Source organism: Acomys russatus, chromosome 2 (genome assembly GCF_903995435.1).
Source record: "Acomys russatus chromosome 2, mAcoRus1.1, whole genome shotgun sequence".
NCBI lineage: Eukaryota > Metazoa > Chordata > Mammalia > Rodentia > Muridae > Acomys > Acomys russatus.
In genome coordinates, this window is record NC_067138.1 from 11,093,880 (window position 1) to 11,113,193 (window position 19,314).

The 19,314-nt window shown below is 43.4% G+C and overlaps 1 protein-coding gene across 1 annotated transcript in view; it reads right to left on the minus strand.

Moving 5' to 3' along the window:
* The window catches only part of Zbtb10 (zinc finger and BTB domain containing 10), a 33,424-nt gene extending 14,501 nt beyond the window's left edge, over positions 1 to 18,923 (minus strand). The window contains exons 1-2 of the mRNA XM_051158312.1: positions 17,949 to 18,923; positions 2,966 to 3,848 (exon numbers count right to left, since the gene is read on the minus strand). Of these exons, the coding sequence (XP_051014269.1) occupies positions 2,966 to 3,848; positions 17,949 to 18,923 (1,858 nt within the window). The remainder of the gene's footprint in view (positions 1 to 2,965; positions 3,849 to 17,948) is intronic.
* Positions 18,924 to 19,314: the final 391 nt, after the last annotated feature.

Below are 19,314 nucleotides of genomic sequence, written 5' to 3' on the forward strand. Positions count from 1 at the left end.
AACCAGATCTCATGACAGATAGTTATGAGCCACCATGTGGTTGCTGGGAACTGAACTCAGGACTTTTGGAAGAACAACCAGTGCTCTTAACCTCTAAGCCAGCTCTCTACCCCTTAAATTAATTTTTTAATAATTTATTCATTTTACATCCTGATTGTTAACTCCTCTCCTTTATCTCCTCCTGTTCTCACCCTCCCTCTCCCCACCCCCATTTCCCTCCCCTAGTCCTCAGAAAGGGGAGCCCTCCTCCCCTACCATCTGACCCCAGGCCATCAAGTCTCATTAGGACTACCTGGTGCATCCTTTTCCTCTGTGGCCTGGCAAGGCGGCCCCCCTAGGGTGAAGTGATTTCAGAGTCCATGTCAGAGACAGCCTATTTTTCCTTCCAGCTTATTATTAGTAACATGTTTGTTTATTATTTTACCTGCATGTATGTGCACACCTTTTCACTTTTGTGCCTGTGCCCCCAGAGGGTGTCAGATTCCCAGGAACTGGAGTTATGGCTGTTGTGAGCTGCCATGTGGGTACTGAGAATTTAACTTACGTCCCCTGGAAGAATAGCCAGTGTCTTAACTACCCCCACCCCAACCTCCTTTGAGAATTTATTTTGATTTTTCTTATATAAGAGGCATGGTATGGTTGCATTCCTAAGTTACAAGAAAGCCAGGTGCACGCCTTTAATTCCAACACTTGAGAGGCAGGAGCAGGCAGATCTGAGTTTGAGGCTAACTTGGTCTATAGAGCAAGTTTCAGGATGGCCATGGCTACACAGAAAACTCTTGTCTTGAAAAATAAAACAAAAATAAAAGAAATGTTTCTACATTAAAAAAAAATATATTGGGAGTTTGGATTATTCTGGGGCAAAGTAGGAAAAAGTATGTTGGAAGGCATCGTATAAATAATTATGGTCTTTTTTAAACAGATAGTATAATTTGCTTACTAGCAAAAACAAGACTACAGGTCAGTGCTGCTATCTGCTACATGGTTTTTAAGAGTCAGCTTCATGTTTTGAATTTATTTTTACTAGATGAATACTACAGAAAATTATGAGTGGGCTCCATAGTCTTCCATTCTTGTTTTCCATCCTAGGCAGCTTTGGAAAAAGCACTTTGACTACAGGAACTGCCTTGTGTGCAGTTGTGAACTGTAGACAGTGCAAGTCACTTCTAACTTACAGGGACACCCACTGGCAAGGCCAGAAGATGATAGCGTCTGTAAATCAGACACTGAATAGGTATTTTGTTTTTGAGACAGCCCAAGATGTAGTGGAACATGGTATGTAGAGCACGCTGGCCTTGAGCTCTGAGATCTGCCTGTCTCTTTCTTGAAAATGCTGGGGTGCAACCTTGCCCAGCCCAATTTTTCAGGTAAACAGGGATTGAATTACATAATTACTAGTGCATAAATCTAAAATATGGATAGGAAATCTCAAAGCCCCTGAGATGTCTCTTTTTGTTGTTGTTTTTTTGTTTGTTTGTTTTTGTTTTTCAAGACAGGGTTTCTCTGTGTAGCCTTGGGTTGGCCACAGCGATCACCTGCTCCTGCCTCCTGGGTGCTGGGGTTAAAGGCGTGAGCCACCATGCCCGGCTCTAGTTCTGTTCTTTAGCAGTCTTTCACTCCATGTTCTTTTAAAAGGTCTTTACCACAAATGTGACATGCTAAAATTCTTCCATACACTTAGAATATACTCAAAACAAAGATCCTCGCTGCCTGGCCTATGTTTGGAAAGGAAAACTGCAATTCCCCCCAAACAAACAAGCCCACTCCGGATATCAAGCCTTATAGTCTTTCCTCCTCAGCTGTGGAAAAGACTCAGGTGACATTAAGAAAACCATTTCTTCGAGGCCAGCCTAGTCTACAAAGCAAGTCCAGGACAGTCAGGGCTACATAGAGAAACCTGACTTGAAAAACCAAAAAGAGAAGAAAAACATTCCTAGGGTGGTGGTGGCACACACCTTTAATCCCAGCACTCGGGAGGCAGAGGCAGGTGGATCGCTGTAAGTTTAAGGCCAGCCTGGTCTACAAAGCGAGTCCAGGACAGCCAAGGCTACACTGAGAGACCGTGTCTTGAAAACACCAAAAAGAAAGAAAAACATTCCTGCTTCTGGAGACCTGTGCTAAGCAGAGCAGTGTAAACAAGAGCAATCTTGAATTTAGTAAAATTCTGTAGCAATAAAATGTTTAAATAAAAATGCTAACTAGAGCCTACAAATACTTCAAAATAGGCAAAGTGATTTACAACATACTATAACTAAACGTCTCCTCATGAAACAGTGCAGAGGCTGCCAGCAGGAGTCATACTCTTTAATACTGAAGGGTCTCCAATTAAGAGTTCAATTTAAAAATTTCCCACATTGGTATGAAACAAAAGCAAACTTTACAACCACTTTATTTTACTTTCAGTTAATGTCTAATAAGTTTATAAGACATTTATCACTTATTATAAGATAGAGAGAACTCCTGTTGGATGATTTGCCAAACTGTGGTGTTCAACTGGCTGAGTATATTAAATACATTAAATACATTTCTGACCTAGAGATAGCTTCAACTTACAATATGTTTGCCTTTATGATATGTAACCTTAAGTTCAAAAGCATCTGTTATGTAGTTATTACGGCTTTTGGAAGATAGTACTTTAACTATTACCCAATTTAAAACTGAAATTCACATATATACAAAAAATACCAAAACTCAAGTGTCCCTGTTCTATACTTTTATAATGAAAATTTTCCAATTAAAAATAAATTTCTAGCTGGGCCTGGTGGCGCAGGCCTTTAATCCCAGCACAGGGGAGGCAGAGGCAGGTGGATCGCTGTGAGTTCAAGGCCAGCCTGGTCTACAAAGTGAGTCCAGGACAGCCAAGGTTACACAGAGAAACCCTGTCTCAAAAAACCAAAAAAATTAAGAAAATTAAACTATATGCAGCTATAATTAGAGTAAAAAGCTTTGCATGCCCGATATTTACCTGGTTCTTCCTTGATGAGTAGGGCCTTGTTTTCTTCTGGATAGGCAACAGGCGGCTGTGTCACTGAGCAGTCTTCTAGATTTGTTTCATTATTAGGTGGTATATTATAAACAAATCTCTTTGTGGTTTGGTTTTTCCTCCTTGCTTTGCCAGTCTCTTGGGAGCTCATATTATTCCAAATAAACACTTTTGCTTTACCTTGAGGTTCACTTTCAGCCAATTCAGGAGAACCTTCCTGGACCCAGTTACTGTCGTTCATTTGGTAGTTTTCTATTTGGCCCTCGTCGACATTACAACCATCATTTTCAACTTTTATATTACTTGCCAAATTGGTAAGATTCCGTGTCGCCCAGAAGCTGGCAATTTTTTGATCCCGTGACGAAGGCAGACCGTCTCTACTAACTGGTTTTCTATTATTATAGTCCACAACTACAGACTCTGGAGCTTCTGATTTAATGCTTATATTTAAGGCATCTTTAATGAAATTTCTGCAAGTCTGAACAACTTCACTCATTTGAAGGTAGCTGGCCACTGTCATTACTTCAATGGCATTTTGGCTTGTGAGCACCAGGTTCCCAGAATAGAGGAAGTCCAAGATGACCGAAAAACCTTGAACTGCAGCAATATCTAAGTGGGTAGTGTTGTTTTGGTTAGGGCTTTCTTTGTTTGAAACACAATATAAAGTCTTAAAGAAACGGCTGCCTGCAACCAGGATATTCTTGTGAGCTTTAAAGATTTTCCCGCTCACCACAATGCTGACGTCACAAAGAATATCTTTCTTTCTCTGTTCATCTAGTTGTCGAAGAAGCTGATAGCAATAAGAGTTCTCATTTGGCCTACTATTAAAGTCACAGTACCCCTCCTCTGATGGTATTTCTGATGCCTGTAATTGGAGGAAAACATTAACATTAAATTTACTTACATTTTAAAGCCCCCAGTGCAAAGAAAACAAATGTAACTGTCAAATCATAAAAAAAAAAAAAACTCAAGTATATCAATCCATGAATAATTATATATTGAGATAGACATGTTCACCATATTAAACATGAAAGGAATGAACAGAGTCTGGTGCAGCTTCCTATTAAGAAAGACACATCTTACTGAAGATTAGCAGGATTTCATTGGTTCTTTTCAAATATAAGCTAAGGAGATGAATTTTAAAATTTTAAATGAAAATAACAATTATTTTAAGAAACTTTCATTCACTTATTTATGTGAATCAAATTAGTCTGCTTTATCTCCTAGGAAAGCAGAGCCCTCTTCTCACTTGATAAACACTTTATGAAATGCCCAAGTCATAGTAAGCAGGCATTATCACCTTATCTAGCACTATTGGAAAGGCAAATTTTCAGTCCAGGCAAACACTGACATAAAAGAGTTTAGGTCAATGATGCTAATTAAATATAAACTACTAGTGATGTTAGGACAGGCAAGAAAATATTTGTTTCCACTATGAGCATATCCAGATATAATTTTATAGTCAGCTTTCAAAATGCCTTCTCTTTAGGATCACAAATTAACACCTCCTGAACTCAAGAGGGTTTAATATGTGTAAACTTTGCTCTTCATCAGGCACACACAGTCGCTTTAAGTAAGGTATAAGCTAGACGTTGTAGCTCACACCTGTAGCCCGACCACCCTACTCTAGAGCATTTTCAGTGGTGGCAGGGTGGGTGGTTGGGAGGTGAGGGAGGGGGAAGGAGGTTGAGGCCTTCTGGTTCAATCCCTAGCACCACAAGAAAAACAAAACATTACATGGCAGAGGGTTGGAGAGATAACATAGAGGATCTGGGTTCAGTTCCCAGGATGATATGCTGGCTCGCATTCATCTGTTAACTCCATTTCCGGGGGATCTAGCACCATCTTCTGGGTGCAGGGCAACTGCACCACCGCCCCCAACACAACACACAAATAATAAAATCAATCTTTTAAAAAAAATTACATGAGCAGGGTATGGTGACACACTCCTATAATCCCAGCAGTCAGGAAGCAAAGGCAGGAGGATCTCTGTGAGTTCAAAGTCAGCCTAGTCAAAAAAGCTAGTCCAGGACAGCCAAGGCTACACAGAGAAGCCACGTCTCAAAAAAAAAAAAAAAAAAAGAAAGAAAGAAAGAAAGAAAGAAAGAAAATTAAATGATATAAATAAGAGTATAATCTAATTTCAAAATTCTTATCCTCTGGCAACTCACTATCTGTAGTGCTTTAAATGACAGTAATTAATAACTTTGTGGTTTCACTCAGTGACTATGTGGATAAACCCTCCAGGCAGAGGGTTATATCCCAACCACCTTCAATACTGCTTTGCATTATTTCTGTACTCTTTCTAGTTGTTAACTGTCAAGTGAAGAAAAACAACAAGGAACAATTAGTATTCTAGGACTCATCAGGGCTTCACAGGACTATGGAACAGTATGGAGCACTTATAAACCTGTGGTATAAATAACTTCTGTAGAATCAAGAGTGTGAAATATAGTAGAAACTGAATTGCAGTAGGCCTTGACAGCCTTGTCTTCCACTGATCTTAGTGTCTTGATTTCCTGAAGCCATTCTACTGTAGCGAACCTCCCCAGCCCATCCTAACATCCCAGAATACTCCACGCTCTAGAGTAGTTGTTTCTCCTCTACTACAGCAATCATCTTCAAAACTCTAGCAGTCAAGAATAAACAGGCAAAACAAAACTATCCATTCTCCACTGTGTCTGTCTCTCCTTCCCCCCCTTCAAGGAATATGCATGAGGTCCACCCCAGTTCTAAGAAGCTGTTTTCTTGTTTTTGTTTTTTCAAGACAAGGTTTCTTTCTCTATGTAGCCTTGCCTATCCTGGCTGCTTAGACCAGGCTGACCTCCAACTTAGATCCCTCTACATCTGCCTCCCGAGTGCTGGATTAAAGGCGTGGGCCACCACACCTGGCCTAAGTGGCTGTTTTTTAAAACATAGATCTTGTATATAACCACATTACAAAATTTCAAAATATGTATTACCAAAAAGGAGTAAAACTATTTGATTTATATAAATGCAAGGATAAGACCATTCTAAAAATTCCAGTTACAATGTAACTTTCTATGAAAGAACCAATTGCACTGACCTAATAAAACCTGAGTCCTTTTAAAAACAGACATGAATAAAAATTTATTAACTTGCCAAAGCTCTTCAAAGACAGTAGAAAACATGAAAGAGAACTTTTCTTTGGCACCGACCCAGCTTTAAACTTGGTTATGCATGCTGTGTATACCTGGCTAACCAGCAGCTTCATTTGTTTGGTTCCAAGTTCTATCTAGTAGATATTGCAGTAAAGGTACAGGTCCTTGGAAGAAGCAAAACTCTGACAAAACTTGGCAGCACTTCTATGAAGTGTCTGTGGAAGCAGTGACTTAGCATTTAAAAGTAAACAACTACCTAAAGTTTAAATAAAGAGTAGTATGTGTGATGGGAAGACCTGTAATCACAGACTTAGGGGAGCCAAGTCTATCTGGTGCTATCTCAGAAAACTGGGAATAGGGTTTTCAAGACCCAGCTGTTCCACTCCTTAGAATTTACCCAGAAGATGCTCCAGTACACAAGGGCATTTGCTCTACCATGTTCATAGCAGCCTTGTTCATAATAGCCAGAACCTGGAGACAGCCTAAGTGTCCCTCAGTAGAAGAATAGATAAAGAAACTGTGGTACATATACACTATGGAATACTACTCAGCTATTAAAAACAAGGAATTCCTGAAATATATGGACAAATGGACTGACCTAGAAATGATCATAATGAGTGAGTTTACCCAGAAGCAGAAAGAGTCAAATGGTATATACTCACTTATATCTGGACACTAGCCCAAGGGGCATGTCCCATGAAAGTCTTCACTTAGCAAGAAAGTGGGACAGAGGGGAGGACATCCCCTTGGGACTTTAGGTGAGAGAAGCATGGGAGAATGAGGAAATAGAAGGATCCAGAGAGTCCTAGAAACCTGCAAGTAGAACATTATGGTGGGCGGATCTAGGCCCAGGGGTCCTGCTCAAACTATGGCACCAGCCAAGGACAATATATGTAGTAAACTTCAAACTCCTACCCAGATCTAGCCAATGGATAGGACATTCTCCACAGATGAGTGGAGAGTGGGGACTGACTTTCACACTAACTCTGGTGCCCTATATTTGACCAAGGCCCCTGGAAGGGGAGAGGCCTGGTGGCACTCAGAGGAAGGATAGCAGGCTACCAAGAAGAGACTTGATTCCCTATGAGCATATGTTGCCCTCAGTCACAGTCATAGGGGAGGGGGGGAGGGGGAAAGCGGGAGGGAGGGAGGGAGGAATGGGAGGATGCATGGGATGGGATAACAATTGAGACGTAATATGAATAAATTAATAAAATATTAAAAAATAAACAAAAAATAAGGACATTTTGTGCGACAAATACAGCAAACCTTACATAAATTGGTCCAGAAAATCTAGGACCTCGTGATGTAGCTTTAAGATGGCTGCAATTAGCTATAACTACCTTCAATTGTGGCTTTTATTTTTCTTTTTGGATGGGGATCTTACTGGGTATAATTCCAGGTCCAAGGTGTTCACTCTCCTCTGGCCTCCTCACATACTAAGCATACATGCAAGCAAAACATGTGTACACATAAGATAAATATTTGTAACGCCCTTCAAAATAAAGCCATGAATATATGCACTCTCCAAAGAGATGTGAGGACTTTTGCAAAACAACTAAAGACACAGCAAATAAAATGGCATTAGTTGCTGAATCAAACTAGAAACCTCTATTTTAAAAAACTTGTGTTAGAGGCAAAAATCTTAAATTATTCAGGTCTAAGCTTCCAGCTATTTCTAGTAGGAGAGACCCTCAATGTGCTTAACAGTATACACAAAAGTGTTATCTAATAGCAGGGGTCTATTCCAATTTCTCTGTGGGCACAGGGATTCTTTGAAGATGTGAGCACAGCCTTAAGAGATTAAGACTAGGGTAGGAGGATAACATTCTAAACAAACGATACCATTTTTAAAAGATAACCAAGAGGGTCTATCGCACCCTTGAAAATGTAGATTTGTGCAAAGAACTGTAAGGTCCTCCCCAATGTCCATAAAGCACAAATAAGCACTTAACACACTTCCCAAAAGTGAATGCCAGCACGTCTAGGTATCACGGCACATGCCTGTAATCCTAACACTTAGGATATGAACAGGAGAATGACAAGGTCAACGCCATCCTGGGCTATATAAAGAAAGACTGTAATAAATGAATTAAATAGTGCTGTGCCCGATGACAAAGGCCTATAATGGTGGCAGTGGCTGGGGAAGCTAAGGCAGGAGGACATCAAATCCAAGACCTGTGTGCTTTGGTTTCTCTGTGTAGCCCTGGCTGTCCTGAAACCTGCTTTGCAGACCAGGTGTCCTAGAACTCAGAAAAATACATTTACCTCTGCCTCCCAATGCTGGGACTAAAGGCATAAGCCATCATGCCCGGCAAAACTGTCTTAAACCAAAAAGTCATTAAGAGAGCTGGAATACTTGCCTACAACAACCCCAAACTGGGACCACATAAATAAGTAAAAGCATATCTTTCAAAAGGGCAAGAGCCACTAAGAGTTACAGATGCCTTTCAGAACTTTTAACTGTAAGTGTGGAAAACAGGCATGTGTGGGCACATGTGCATAAGCATGCACTGTGCTATGGAACCCAGATCTTAAAAAATAGATGTATTATTGGATTGGTTGACAGACAGAAGAGTTAACTATGGCAGCAATGTGAAGAGAGATCAAAATCAGAGAATTAAGACAGGAAATACTGTGAACAGTTGGGAATCTACTGTTAATGGTATTAGCACACTGGTACAATTGGTAGAGTGCTTGTCTGGCATGTACCAAGTCCTGTGTTTGATCCACAACACTTCATAAAGCAGGCACAGTGGCATAATCTCCAACTCCATCACTGGAGCAGTGGAGACAGAAAGATCTTTAGTTCAAAATCATCCTCAAGCCGGGCGTGGTGGCGCACGCCTTTAACCCCAGCACTCGGGAGGCAGAGGCAGGCGGATCGCTGTGAGTTCGAGGCCAGCCTGGTCTACAAAGTGAGTCCAGGATGACCAAGGCTACACAGAGAAACCCTGTCCCGAAAAACCAAAAAAAAAAAAAAACAAACAAAAACAAAACAAACAAACAAAAAAACAAAATCATCCTCAATGACAAAAAGAATTGAGTTCAGGGGCTGGAGAGATAGCTCAGCAGTGAAGAGCATTTAAACAAGAACTGGATTCGGTTCCTAGCACCAACACCATGTCTCACAGTGGTCTGTAACTCCAGTTCCAGGGAACCTGACGCCCTCTTCTGGACTCAGCATACACACTAGGTATGCATGTGAAGCACATACATATATGCAAATAGTCATACACATAAGATAACCTTTAAATCTTAAGAAAAAAATACTCTGAGGCCAGCCTTTACTATATTACATGAGCCATTACCTATTTTAGAGGGGGGAGGGGATATATAGTACTTAGAATTACAGATTATAGTACATCCAATTACAGAAATTGGATGCTAACGAAAGATGAGACAGAGCCTGAAAAGTATCTAAAAAGTTATATCAGCATAATTTAAGTAATGAACTAATAGGGAGAAAGAACAAAGAATTACAACTGTCTTTTTACCATTCTACCTTGAGAACTATACTCCAAATTGAAGAAAAAAATATAACCTTAGAAGTAATACAAACTTGACCAAAGCCTACTAACCCATTAACAATAGGAAAATACTACTTAGTGGGGGGGGGGGGGGAAAGCATTTCCTTTCTCACTCAGAATTATCTATGATAATCAACAGAAAAGATATTTTCAACAAGTATCAATATGTAAACCTAAAGTACTAAAACCAAAAATCAGTACTGCTTTTGTTTCAAGAACTCATTAGGAAAAGTATATTGAGAGAAAATAATTTCTGCTTCCAAATTTAAAAACAAAACTCAATTTTCTAGAATGTGAGGATAAACAAGGCCACGGCAAATATCACCACAATCTTGCATTGATGAAGAAGACAAGGCTGTCCCTCCTCTGCAGCCCATCGTCCTGGTTACGGTGCCCTTGTATGACGGTGGCATTCTCTCTTGTGGCTTAGACACTACGCCTGGATTCTACTTCTGGTTGATTCATTCTTCTTCTTTAAGGCAGAGTCTCACCACATAGCCCTGGCTGGCCTGGAATTCACTATGTAGACCAACTCAATCTCCCTACTGCTCTGTGTGTGCTAGAGTGATGGGATACTAGGACATGCACCACCGTACTCACCATAAATTCTGACTGTGTTTTGGGAATGAGAAGGAAGTGAACTTCAGGTGTTCATAGTATCCTGGCATGTTTGGTAATCAAATATTTATCTTTATTGCCAGCTTCTTCCTCAAATTCTAGACCCATATATGCATTGTGCTGGTGTCTTTAAATAAATAAGAATACATACAAGCTTGATTCTTCTCTACTTAAAATGGTGTTGTTGACCATTTGCTAACAGAATGCAATGCAATCTTTTTGTTTTTACTTGGTTTGCTGAGACAGGGTCTCATTCTGAATACCCAGCAATCTTCCTCCTTGAAGCAATGGCTAGTATTATAGGCATGTTGTGTTCCACTGCACCTTGCTTTATTTTCTTTTTTGAAACAAAAAAAGTGATTTATTTTGTGTGTGTGCACTGGTATTTTGCCTGCATGTATGGCATGTCTGTGTGAGGGTGTTGGATCCCCGGGAACTGGACTTACAGACATTTGCGAGTTGCCGTGTGGGTGCTGGAATTTGTAGAAGAGCATTCTGCGCTCTTAGCACTAAGCATCTCTCCAACTCCACAATGTAATCTTTATAGCATTGTAAGAGATCCTTCAAGACCCAGTAATCTACCTGTAAAAACCTAATTTTTCACCCTGCTCAAATATTAAACTCCCCTTGGAGGTCTATCAGTAGCGGCAGGACACCCTTTCTTCCCTCCTTGATCAAAGCTCAGTTAGAATTAATTACCACTCGGAGCCAGTTCAACAACAGTCTCTCAGCCTCTGTAGGCAGCAGGACTCAGCAGCAGTGGCTTCACTGCTTTCAACACTCACACCTACCATGGTCACTATATCATTTCATTGTGATTGTTCTGTGAGGGCAGGGATGTCTTTCAGGTTTATCTTGTGTCTTGAACTTACCTAATATACGTAGGCTTATAAAGAAAGAAGTTCTTTTTAGATATATAATGTATACTTACAAAAAATTGAAAACCACAAAGGAAATTAACCAGCTTTTACGAATGAATTTACAACACTATACAACGGTAAGTTGATGGATAATCTTTCACTAACTTTCCCTCTCAGAAGACTCTCAAAGGCTAAGGATGTATAAATAGATCATTTGCTTAGCATATGCCAGGCCCATTGTTCATTCAACCCCCAGTGCAGAATACACTAGTTGTGGTCTACAGTCTCAGTATTCTGGAGGTGGAGACAAGAGTCATCCTCAGCTATACAGAGTCTGAGGTCAGCTTAGGGTACACAGACTGTGTCCTAAGACAGGACTTGCACGACGTCTCAGAAGCCAAGACCACAAGCTTGATGCTAGATCCCACTTGTAGGAGGAGATCCAGCTCCTGGAAAGCTGTGTGACTTCCATCCATACATATGCTGTAGAGCACACATCAACCCACACCACTACTATATTCGCCACATACGTACACACAGAACACAATAAAAAAAGACTTTCAGAATTTTTCCTAAGTTGTTAAAAACTAGCCAACCAAGTAAGAGTAAACACCAGCCAACCTTTGGGACTTCCTGTTTCCAAAGCAAAGGTTGGCAGGCCTGCGTCTCCTCTTCCCCACCTGACATCAACATATTACAACCAGTAATTTCAATCATATCACTGGGCTGAATTCACTGTTTAATTTCTGGAAAAGTTAACTAAACTTACAACAATAATAATTTGGGTGCATGTTGTAGGCTTAGCAGACTGCAGAGAACTGACAAAATGAGTGATTTGGGCTCTGAGAACTTCACAATTGGGGAGAAAGTGGTCTGAACCAAAAGACAGCAGTAATCACTATAATTAAAGCAATTTAAAAATCTTCCTGGGCCAAATGGCCAAATTCTGAATGAAATAATTCTTGAAATTTACTCTGAAAATTCTCAAAACTATACAGATCTCCAGCACCAGACTGGTTAAGTTGTCTTGTGAATACTTTCAAGTGAAGGGTCACTCTTAACGTGTAAGCTTCAACATAGATTCACAAAGATTTTTGGATTCCTCCCAGGCAGGGGCTGTGGGTGTAGGTTAGTGGCACTTGACTAGCTAAAATGCATGGAGCCCTATCCCCCCCCCCCAAAGCAGCCTCTGCAAACAAGAGAGTTCTCCCCAACCCAGGCATGGTGATAGAACACCTGTAGTCCCAGCAATAGATAAAGCCAGAGCCCACAGATCACCAAGCTGGTAAGAGTGCTTATCACACAAACCTAGCAACTAGTAGTGCAATCCTTGGAAGGCCACAACTGAGACTAACATCCATCAAGCTATCCTCCAGCCTTTCTCTACACACACACACACACACACACAGTTTTAAAATAATGATAAAAATAAAGAGTTTGAGGCCAGCTGAGAAACCTAGCCTCAAAACCAACAAAACCTCAAACCACCACCACCACCACCACCACTTCTCCTTAGGAGCAGTCCTCAACAGCTAAGATCCAATTTATAAAAAACCAATACTGAATTTAAGTGCAGTGATACACTCCTAGAGTCCCAATGGGGGTGGGGGACAGAGGCTGGAGATGAACAGAGGCTTGGGGGTTCAAGCAGCCTGAGCAACCTTGCAAGAACCTATCTCCAAAATAGAAAACCAAAGTTTTAAAGTGTTCAAGTTTTTTATTACCAGAACAACCAAAACCACAACACACACACACAACGCACACGACAAGATGGACAGTCTTGTCTTGCTTATATCTAAAGCATGAGAAAAAGGTCCTGGCAAGGAACATGCCTGTAATCCCAGCATCTCCGGAGGCTAAAGCAGAGTTGTCCCAAGTATAAGGCCTACCTGGGCTTACAGGGTAAGAGCTCCAGCCCAGCCTAGGCATCTCCTGGGAACATCCTCTCTTAAAAGTATATATGTAAAAAAAAAAAAAAGGGGGGGGGGGTTGGGGGTAGGCGGCGGCACACACCTTTAATCCCAGCACTAGGAGGCAGAGTGAGGTTAGCCTTCTAACAAAATAAGTTTTAGGACAGCTAGGACTACACAGAGAAAGCCCCTCTCAAAAAGCAAAAGCAGGGAGTGGGGGCACACTCAAGATACAGTTCAATAATAAAGCTCTGGCTTGTGAGAGGCCCTAGCTTCATTCAACTCCAGTACCTGACCTCCAAAGAAAACAAAAAATTAAAGCAAACTTTAATAATGGACAAATACCTGCTTAGACTTTCAAAAATCCAGGAGAGTGACAGTACCTCCCAACAACTCTTGAGGCAGAGGCAGGTGGATCTCTGCGCATCCAAAGCCAGCCTAGTCTAAAAAGCTTGTTTCGGCTAGCCAGGGCTACCCAATGAGACCCTGGCAAACAATCAATCAAATCAAAACAAAACAAAACAAAAAAACCAGCATGCTACAAGCTGGAAATCCCAGCACTTTTAAGACTGGGTTACTGGGATCTTCTATTGGACACTAAGCTGGGCTACAAAGCACAGTAAAATCCTGTCTTTAAAAACAACACAACAGACTGAAGAGATGGCTCAGCACTTGCTGCTCTTTTCCAAAGGGCTGGAATTTCATTCTGACCACCCAAACCATATGTACCTACTACACAGAACACACACAGCCTTACACATAATAAAAATGAAAACTAAAAATTTATGACATAACAAAGGGTTGTTTAACAGAAAACGGAGGCTTTCAGGTTCAGCTCAGTGGCATAAATAAATGAGACCTCGGATTTGATCCTTAGCTCTGTGAAAGAAATAAAATGAATGAATGAGAGCTGAGTATGTTTACACACGTCTTTAATCCAAGCACACAGAGGGTAGATCTGAGAGGGATCTGAGTTAGAGGCCAGCCTTGTGCAGAGTTCTAGGACATCCAGGGATACATAGAGAAACCCTATCTAGGGAAAGGAAGGAAAAATAAATGAGGAAACAGGTTGGTCTGCAGTGGTTCAGCCCAAGCTACAAAGTAAGATCCTATCTTTAAAAAAAAAAGGGGGGGGGGAGCATGAGAGGAAATAAATCCTTTCTAGACTCCAGGATCTCTCTCTGTAGTCCTAGAAGGCCTGCAACTGGTGTGTGCTAAACCTAAGCTCCTGCAGCCTCTAGCTCTGGACTGCACTGGGATTATGGCACCATGCCCAATTCTTGCCTGAATTTTAGAATTCACACACAATAGTTTTTTTTCTCCCCAAGACAGGGTTTCTCTGTGTAGCCTTGGCTGTCCTAGACTCGCTTTGTAGACCAGGCTGGCCTGGAACTCAAGAGTGATCCCCTGCCTCTGCCTCCAGAGTGCTGGGATTAAAGGTGTGCACGACCACACCCGATCACATACAATTTTTTAAGACTGTGTCAAATATTTGTCTTGAGATGACCTTGAACTACTGAGCCTCAAGTTTCAGCTTCTCAAGTGCTGGGACTACAGGCATAGGCTAAAGTTTGTTTTGTGTATGAACATTTTTGCATGCATGTTTATCACATTCATGTTTGTTGGATCCCCTGGACTAGAGTTACAGATGGTTGTGAGCCATCACATGGCTGATGGGTGATGACGATCAAACCCCATCTTCTGAGAAGCAACAAGTACTCTTTAACCACTGAGCCATCTCTTCAGCCTCCACTGAATTTTTTTTAAATGAGGAAGCTAATACAAGATACTCTGTGAAGCGAAAATATTACACTTATAATGAGAAAAGTTCAGAATGCCCAGCCTGATGGGCCTTAGTCTTAGGAAGTATGAAAAGGGAAAATAGTTGGCTCTTAATTCAAGAGCAATACCATAACAAGGTGGCTTCAGAATTGATGACACAGTGGGACTTTAAGGTTAACCTGTACCACAGGGAGACTCTGTTGCAATAAGATTTTTTTAAAAATGTAAAGGATGACATTAATGAATGAGGGACCAGGAAATAAACAAACAAATCCTGGTCCTGAGGAGTGAAGCTCATCAGTAAGAGCACTGGCCTAGTAAGCATAAGATCTTGGATTAGATACCAGCACTGCTTAGATACATGTAAACATTCAGCTGGGGGACGGGGGTATGCCTATAGTCCCAACATTTAATAAACAGGTAAAAGGAGCAAAGAATGTTTGAAGCCAACCAAGCCAGCCAGGACTACAAGGCACTACCTACATTAATTTTTTTTCTAAGAGTAATCTCTAATAAAGTAAGTCTGACAGCCAGGCATGGTGGCACAAGCCTGTAATGTCAGCATTCAGGGAGGCAGAGGGCAGGCAGATCTTTGTGAAGTTGAGGCCAGCCTGGTCTACAAAGCAACTCCAGGACAGCCAAGACTACACAGAGACACCCTGTCTTGGAAAGAAAAGAGAGGCGAGAGAAAGAAAGGAAGAAAGAAAGAAAGAGGGAAAGAAGATAAGAAACGTTAGAGGTTCAGGACCCAAGACCTAGACCCTGGGCCGAAGAAGTTCTCACAAACTGTTACACTGCCTCCCATGGTTAATCAAAGGCTATGGGGCAACAAAGAAAATAACGATTAAATCATGCTCAGAGTACTAGGAACCTGTCACTAATATTAACAAGGAAAAGGGATTTTTCAGGTGTTTCTTGGAAGAACAAGATCTCCCTCAAACTAAAGTTAGCCACAAATAAAGAGAGATGGTGAGAATCAGTTCAAAATGGCAACACCTAAAATTCAATCAAGGAGACAAATACATAACCCCTTAAGACCTGGAGAGATGGCTCATTAGTTGAAGTTAAGGATTTAACAGAACAATGCCCTTAAAACAAAGTGGATGGCACATTAAAAGGCAATGTCATCAGTGCTTGGGAAGGGGTATTTCAGAGGTCAAATTCTTTAATTATTTACCTTTATTTTATGGGCACTGGTGTGTTTTGCCTGCATGTATGTCTATGTGAAAGTGTCAGATCTTGGAGTTACCAACAGTTGTGAGGAGCCATGTGAGTGCTAGGATTTGAATCCTGGTCCTCTGGAATAAGCAATCACTGCCCTTAACCTCTGAGCTCTCTCTCCAGCCCTTAAAAAAAAGTTTCTACCTAGGAATGAACTCTGAAATCCAGGTACATGCCTGCAGGATACACCCATACTAAATCTACCATAAGGTTATCCAACTAATCCTCTCTTCCTCTGAATTATGGATCACTGAGCAGCTAATTATAATTTTCAGTCCCATTCATGTTTGTCTACAGAGTAGTATTTGGTCCACCGAAGATTCCCTAAGAAAACTCACTCATTGCAATTTTTTAATAGAATATTTCTAAATACTAACCTAATGATACTTGGAAAATTCAGCTTTTCACTGTTTTCACAAGCCACAGCTTCTATCATCTTACTAAATACCTTCAGGTATCTATTACTTAACTCTTCAATGCCTGAAATGCCTCTTGTGTAAAACAAAATTACTTTTCAGAAGAATGTAAATGAGTCTGTCACACCCAAAACAAGAAAAAGGTTAGGCCTACCAAATTTACAACACAATCTCCAAAGGTAGTACTGCAGAAAGCTCGGGTCTGGACCCGGATCTGCTCAAAACTCATTATTTTCTCCATCACAGCATTCTTTATAGACACTAACCTCAGGTTACATCCAGGATTTAAGATAACTCATTAAAACTGTTTGGGTTTTGTATCTTAAAAATATGTGACCTTCAGCCAGGTGTGGTGGTGCACACCCTTAATCCCAGCACTCAGGAGGCAGAGGCAGGCAGATCTGTGAGTTCAAGGCCAGCCTGGTGTAAACATTGAGTTCCAAGACAGCCAGATACTCGGTCTCACAAAGGGGTGGGGGTGGGGGAAGGTTGACCTTCCTTGTAAGATTTAGGCAAAGATAACTTGTGCATATAACAGAATCAATCCAAACAAGGTTAATTTCCCTGTCTTCTGGGAATAAACAAAATAACCCCATGCTTTTAAAAGTAAAGCTCTGCTAAGCTGGGTTACTTGTATGTGTGCTGAGCCGCAGGATCGCTCCCATAAACACCGCAGTGAGGTACTAATACCTGAGTGTTGACTTTCTAAAATCAATGACTGGCGGAGCAATACAAAAGAATGAATCCACCCACCACCACAGGTTGTCTGAGTCATAAAAAGGAGGACCGGAGCAGCATCCGTCTGACTTGAAAAGGGCTATCAAAATGGTTAGGTTCCTGTGCAGAGGATAGGACTGTTTTAAAAGGGGGAATTAAAACTACAAAATAGGAGCTCAACAGAGATGGACATAGTAAAAATGATTCATGCTATTCAACTAGCTTCCTCCACATTTACATGTGCCTTTCACATCATCTCGACCAGACACGAGAACTTAAAGAGTAGGCAGCCAGTAGGACCTAGCTTTAAGGAAACTGTTTAATCCATTCTTCAGACTACTTCTAGCACTTCGCGGTAGAACAAGGCAGTAGGCTGTTCTAAAAATCTCCGCTGGTTTAAATAAATAAATAAGATCTTTTTTGACTGAAAGTCAATCTCTATGGTTAAAATCTCCTACCTCTTTCGGATTCAATCTCACAGACAAACCTTAAACTCATAAGAAATAAAATAAATCCAGAGCTAACTGTCGTCCCACCCCCTCCCCAAGTACATCCACAACTTCGGAAAACTTTGTTCCCAGGCTTTCTAAACCCCTACGCATAAGCTCCCCCGAACCTCTCTTGATTGGAATGAGGCCTTCACCCGGATCCTTTTTTATTTTTCTTTCTTTGCTTCAGTTTTAGTCTTTCCCACTGATAAGCCTTTCCCAAAGGATCTCAAAAAAAAAAAGAAAAAAGAAAAAAAGAAGACGAAAAAGAATGAAGAGCAAAGAGCCGGATCTACTGTACCTGGGCGTTGGCTTCGTGGAGTTTGTGCTCAGCGGAGACGTGGTGCCTCAGGAGCAGGGTTTTCTTGTAGTTGCGGGTCCCTCGCGAAAGCTCATCGTGCCCCACCTGGGGAAGGTCCACGCTGGCCCCCTCCTCGGGGGTCTTTTGGCACCAGCCGCAAAACATAAGGCCAGTATCCTTGGAATACCGCAGCCAAGGGAAATCCTTGAGCCAAGAGCTCTGGAAGGAGCACTGGAGCTTCTGCATGAGGGACTTGGGCCTCGCGAGCGGGAAGTGTTGGACAGCCTCTCCTTCGCCAGCTCCCACACCGCTGCCCTCCGCTTCGTCCCCGCCATCGCCTCCCGACCGCCTGCTGCTGCTGCAGCTGCCGCCTTCCGCCCCACTGCCGTCGCCCGGGCTCGCCCCCTCCTCCTCGTCCTCGGTGCTGTCGCTCAGGGACGCGCCGTCCTGCATCAACTCCTTCCCCTCCAGCGCGTCCAGCTCCAGATCCACGGCCGCCGGCCCTCGCCCATTGAAATGCCTGAGGGGCCACGCCGAGGTCTCCGGGCGGCCGCGGCTGCTGCCATTGTTGCCGAGACCCCCGCCGCCTCCCCCGCGGAAGGCCAGAGTCCGACGGTTCCTTTCCGCTAACAGGGGGCCCCCCGCGCCGCCGCCGCCGCCGCCCAGCGAGGCGGGGCCGCCCGCGTCCTGAGGGAGCAGCAACTCCTTGGCGTCCTCGGCGGCGGCAGCAGCGGCCGCCCCGGCGGAGGCCTCCGAGTCTTGGGGCTCCAGGCCCTCCGATTCCATTTCCTCGTCGGCCCCGCGCCCATTGGGCTGCTGCGGCGCGGGCTGTCGCGGCTGCGGCTGCGGAGGCCAGGCGGAGGCCTCCCCGCCGGCGTTATTGTTCGTGGGGCCGCCGCCGCCGCCGCCGCCGCCGGTGACCAACCCGCCTCCTCGGAACGCCAGCGTCCTGCGGTTCATTTCACTGAACGACATGGCGCGCGCAGCCGCCGCCGCCCGGTGCCTCGGCTCGCGCCCGGCCTCGGGTCGCGTCCCGCGCGCTCGCCTGCCCGCCCGCCCGCCGCGGCTCCCCTAACGACTCGCCCCCGCCCCCGGCGCTGCGTTGCGCTGCTCTGCGCTCCCGCCGGCCCGGCCTCACCCTCACCCTCGCGCTGGCTCCCTGGCCGCCGCCGCACGCGTCCGCCGCTGCCGCTGCCGGCTGCCGCCCCTGTCCCGGCCGCGTCCTCTCCACCCCCGCCCCGCCGCGCTCCGGGCAGCGTCCCGCGCGGAGCGGTGGGCGGGCGGCGGAGCGGCGAGCCGGCGGGGTTGGGGGGGGGGGCGTGCGGCCTTCGAAGTTGAGGAGGAGTGCGGGCGCCCCTCCGCTGCC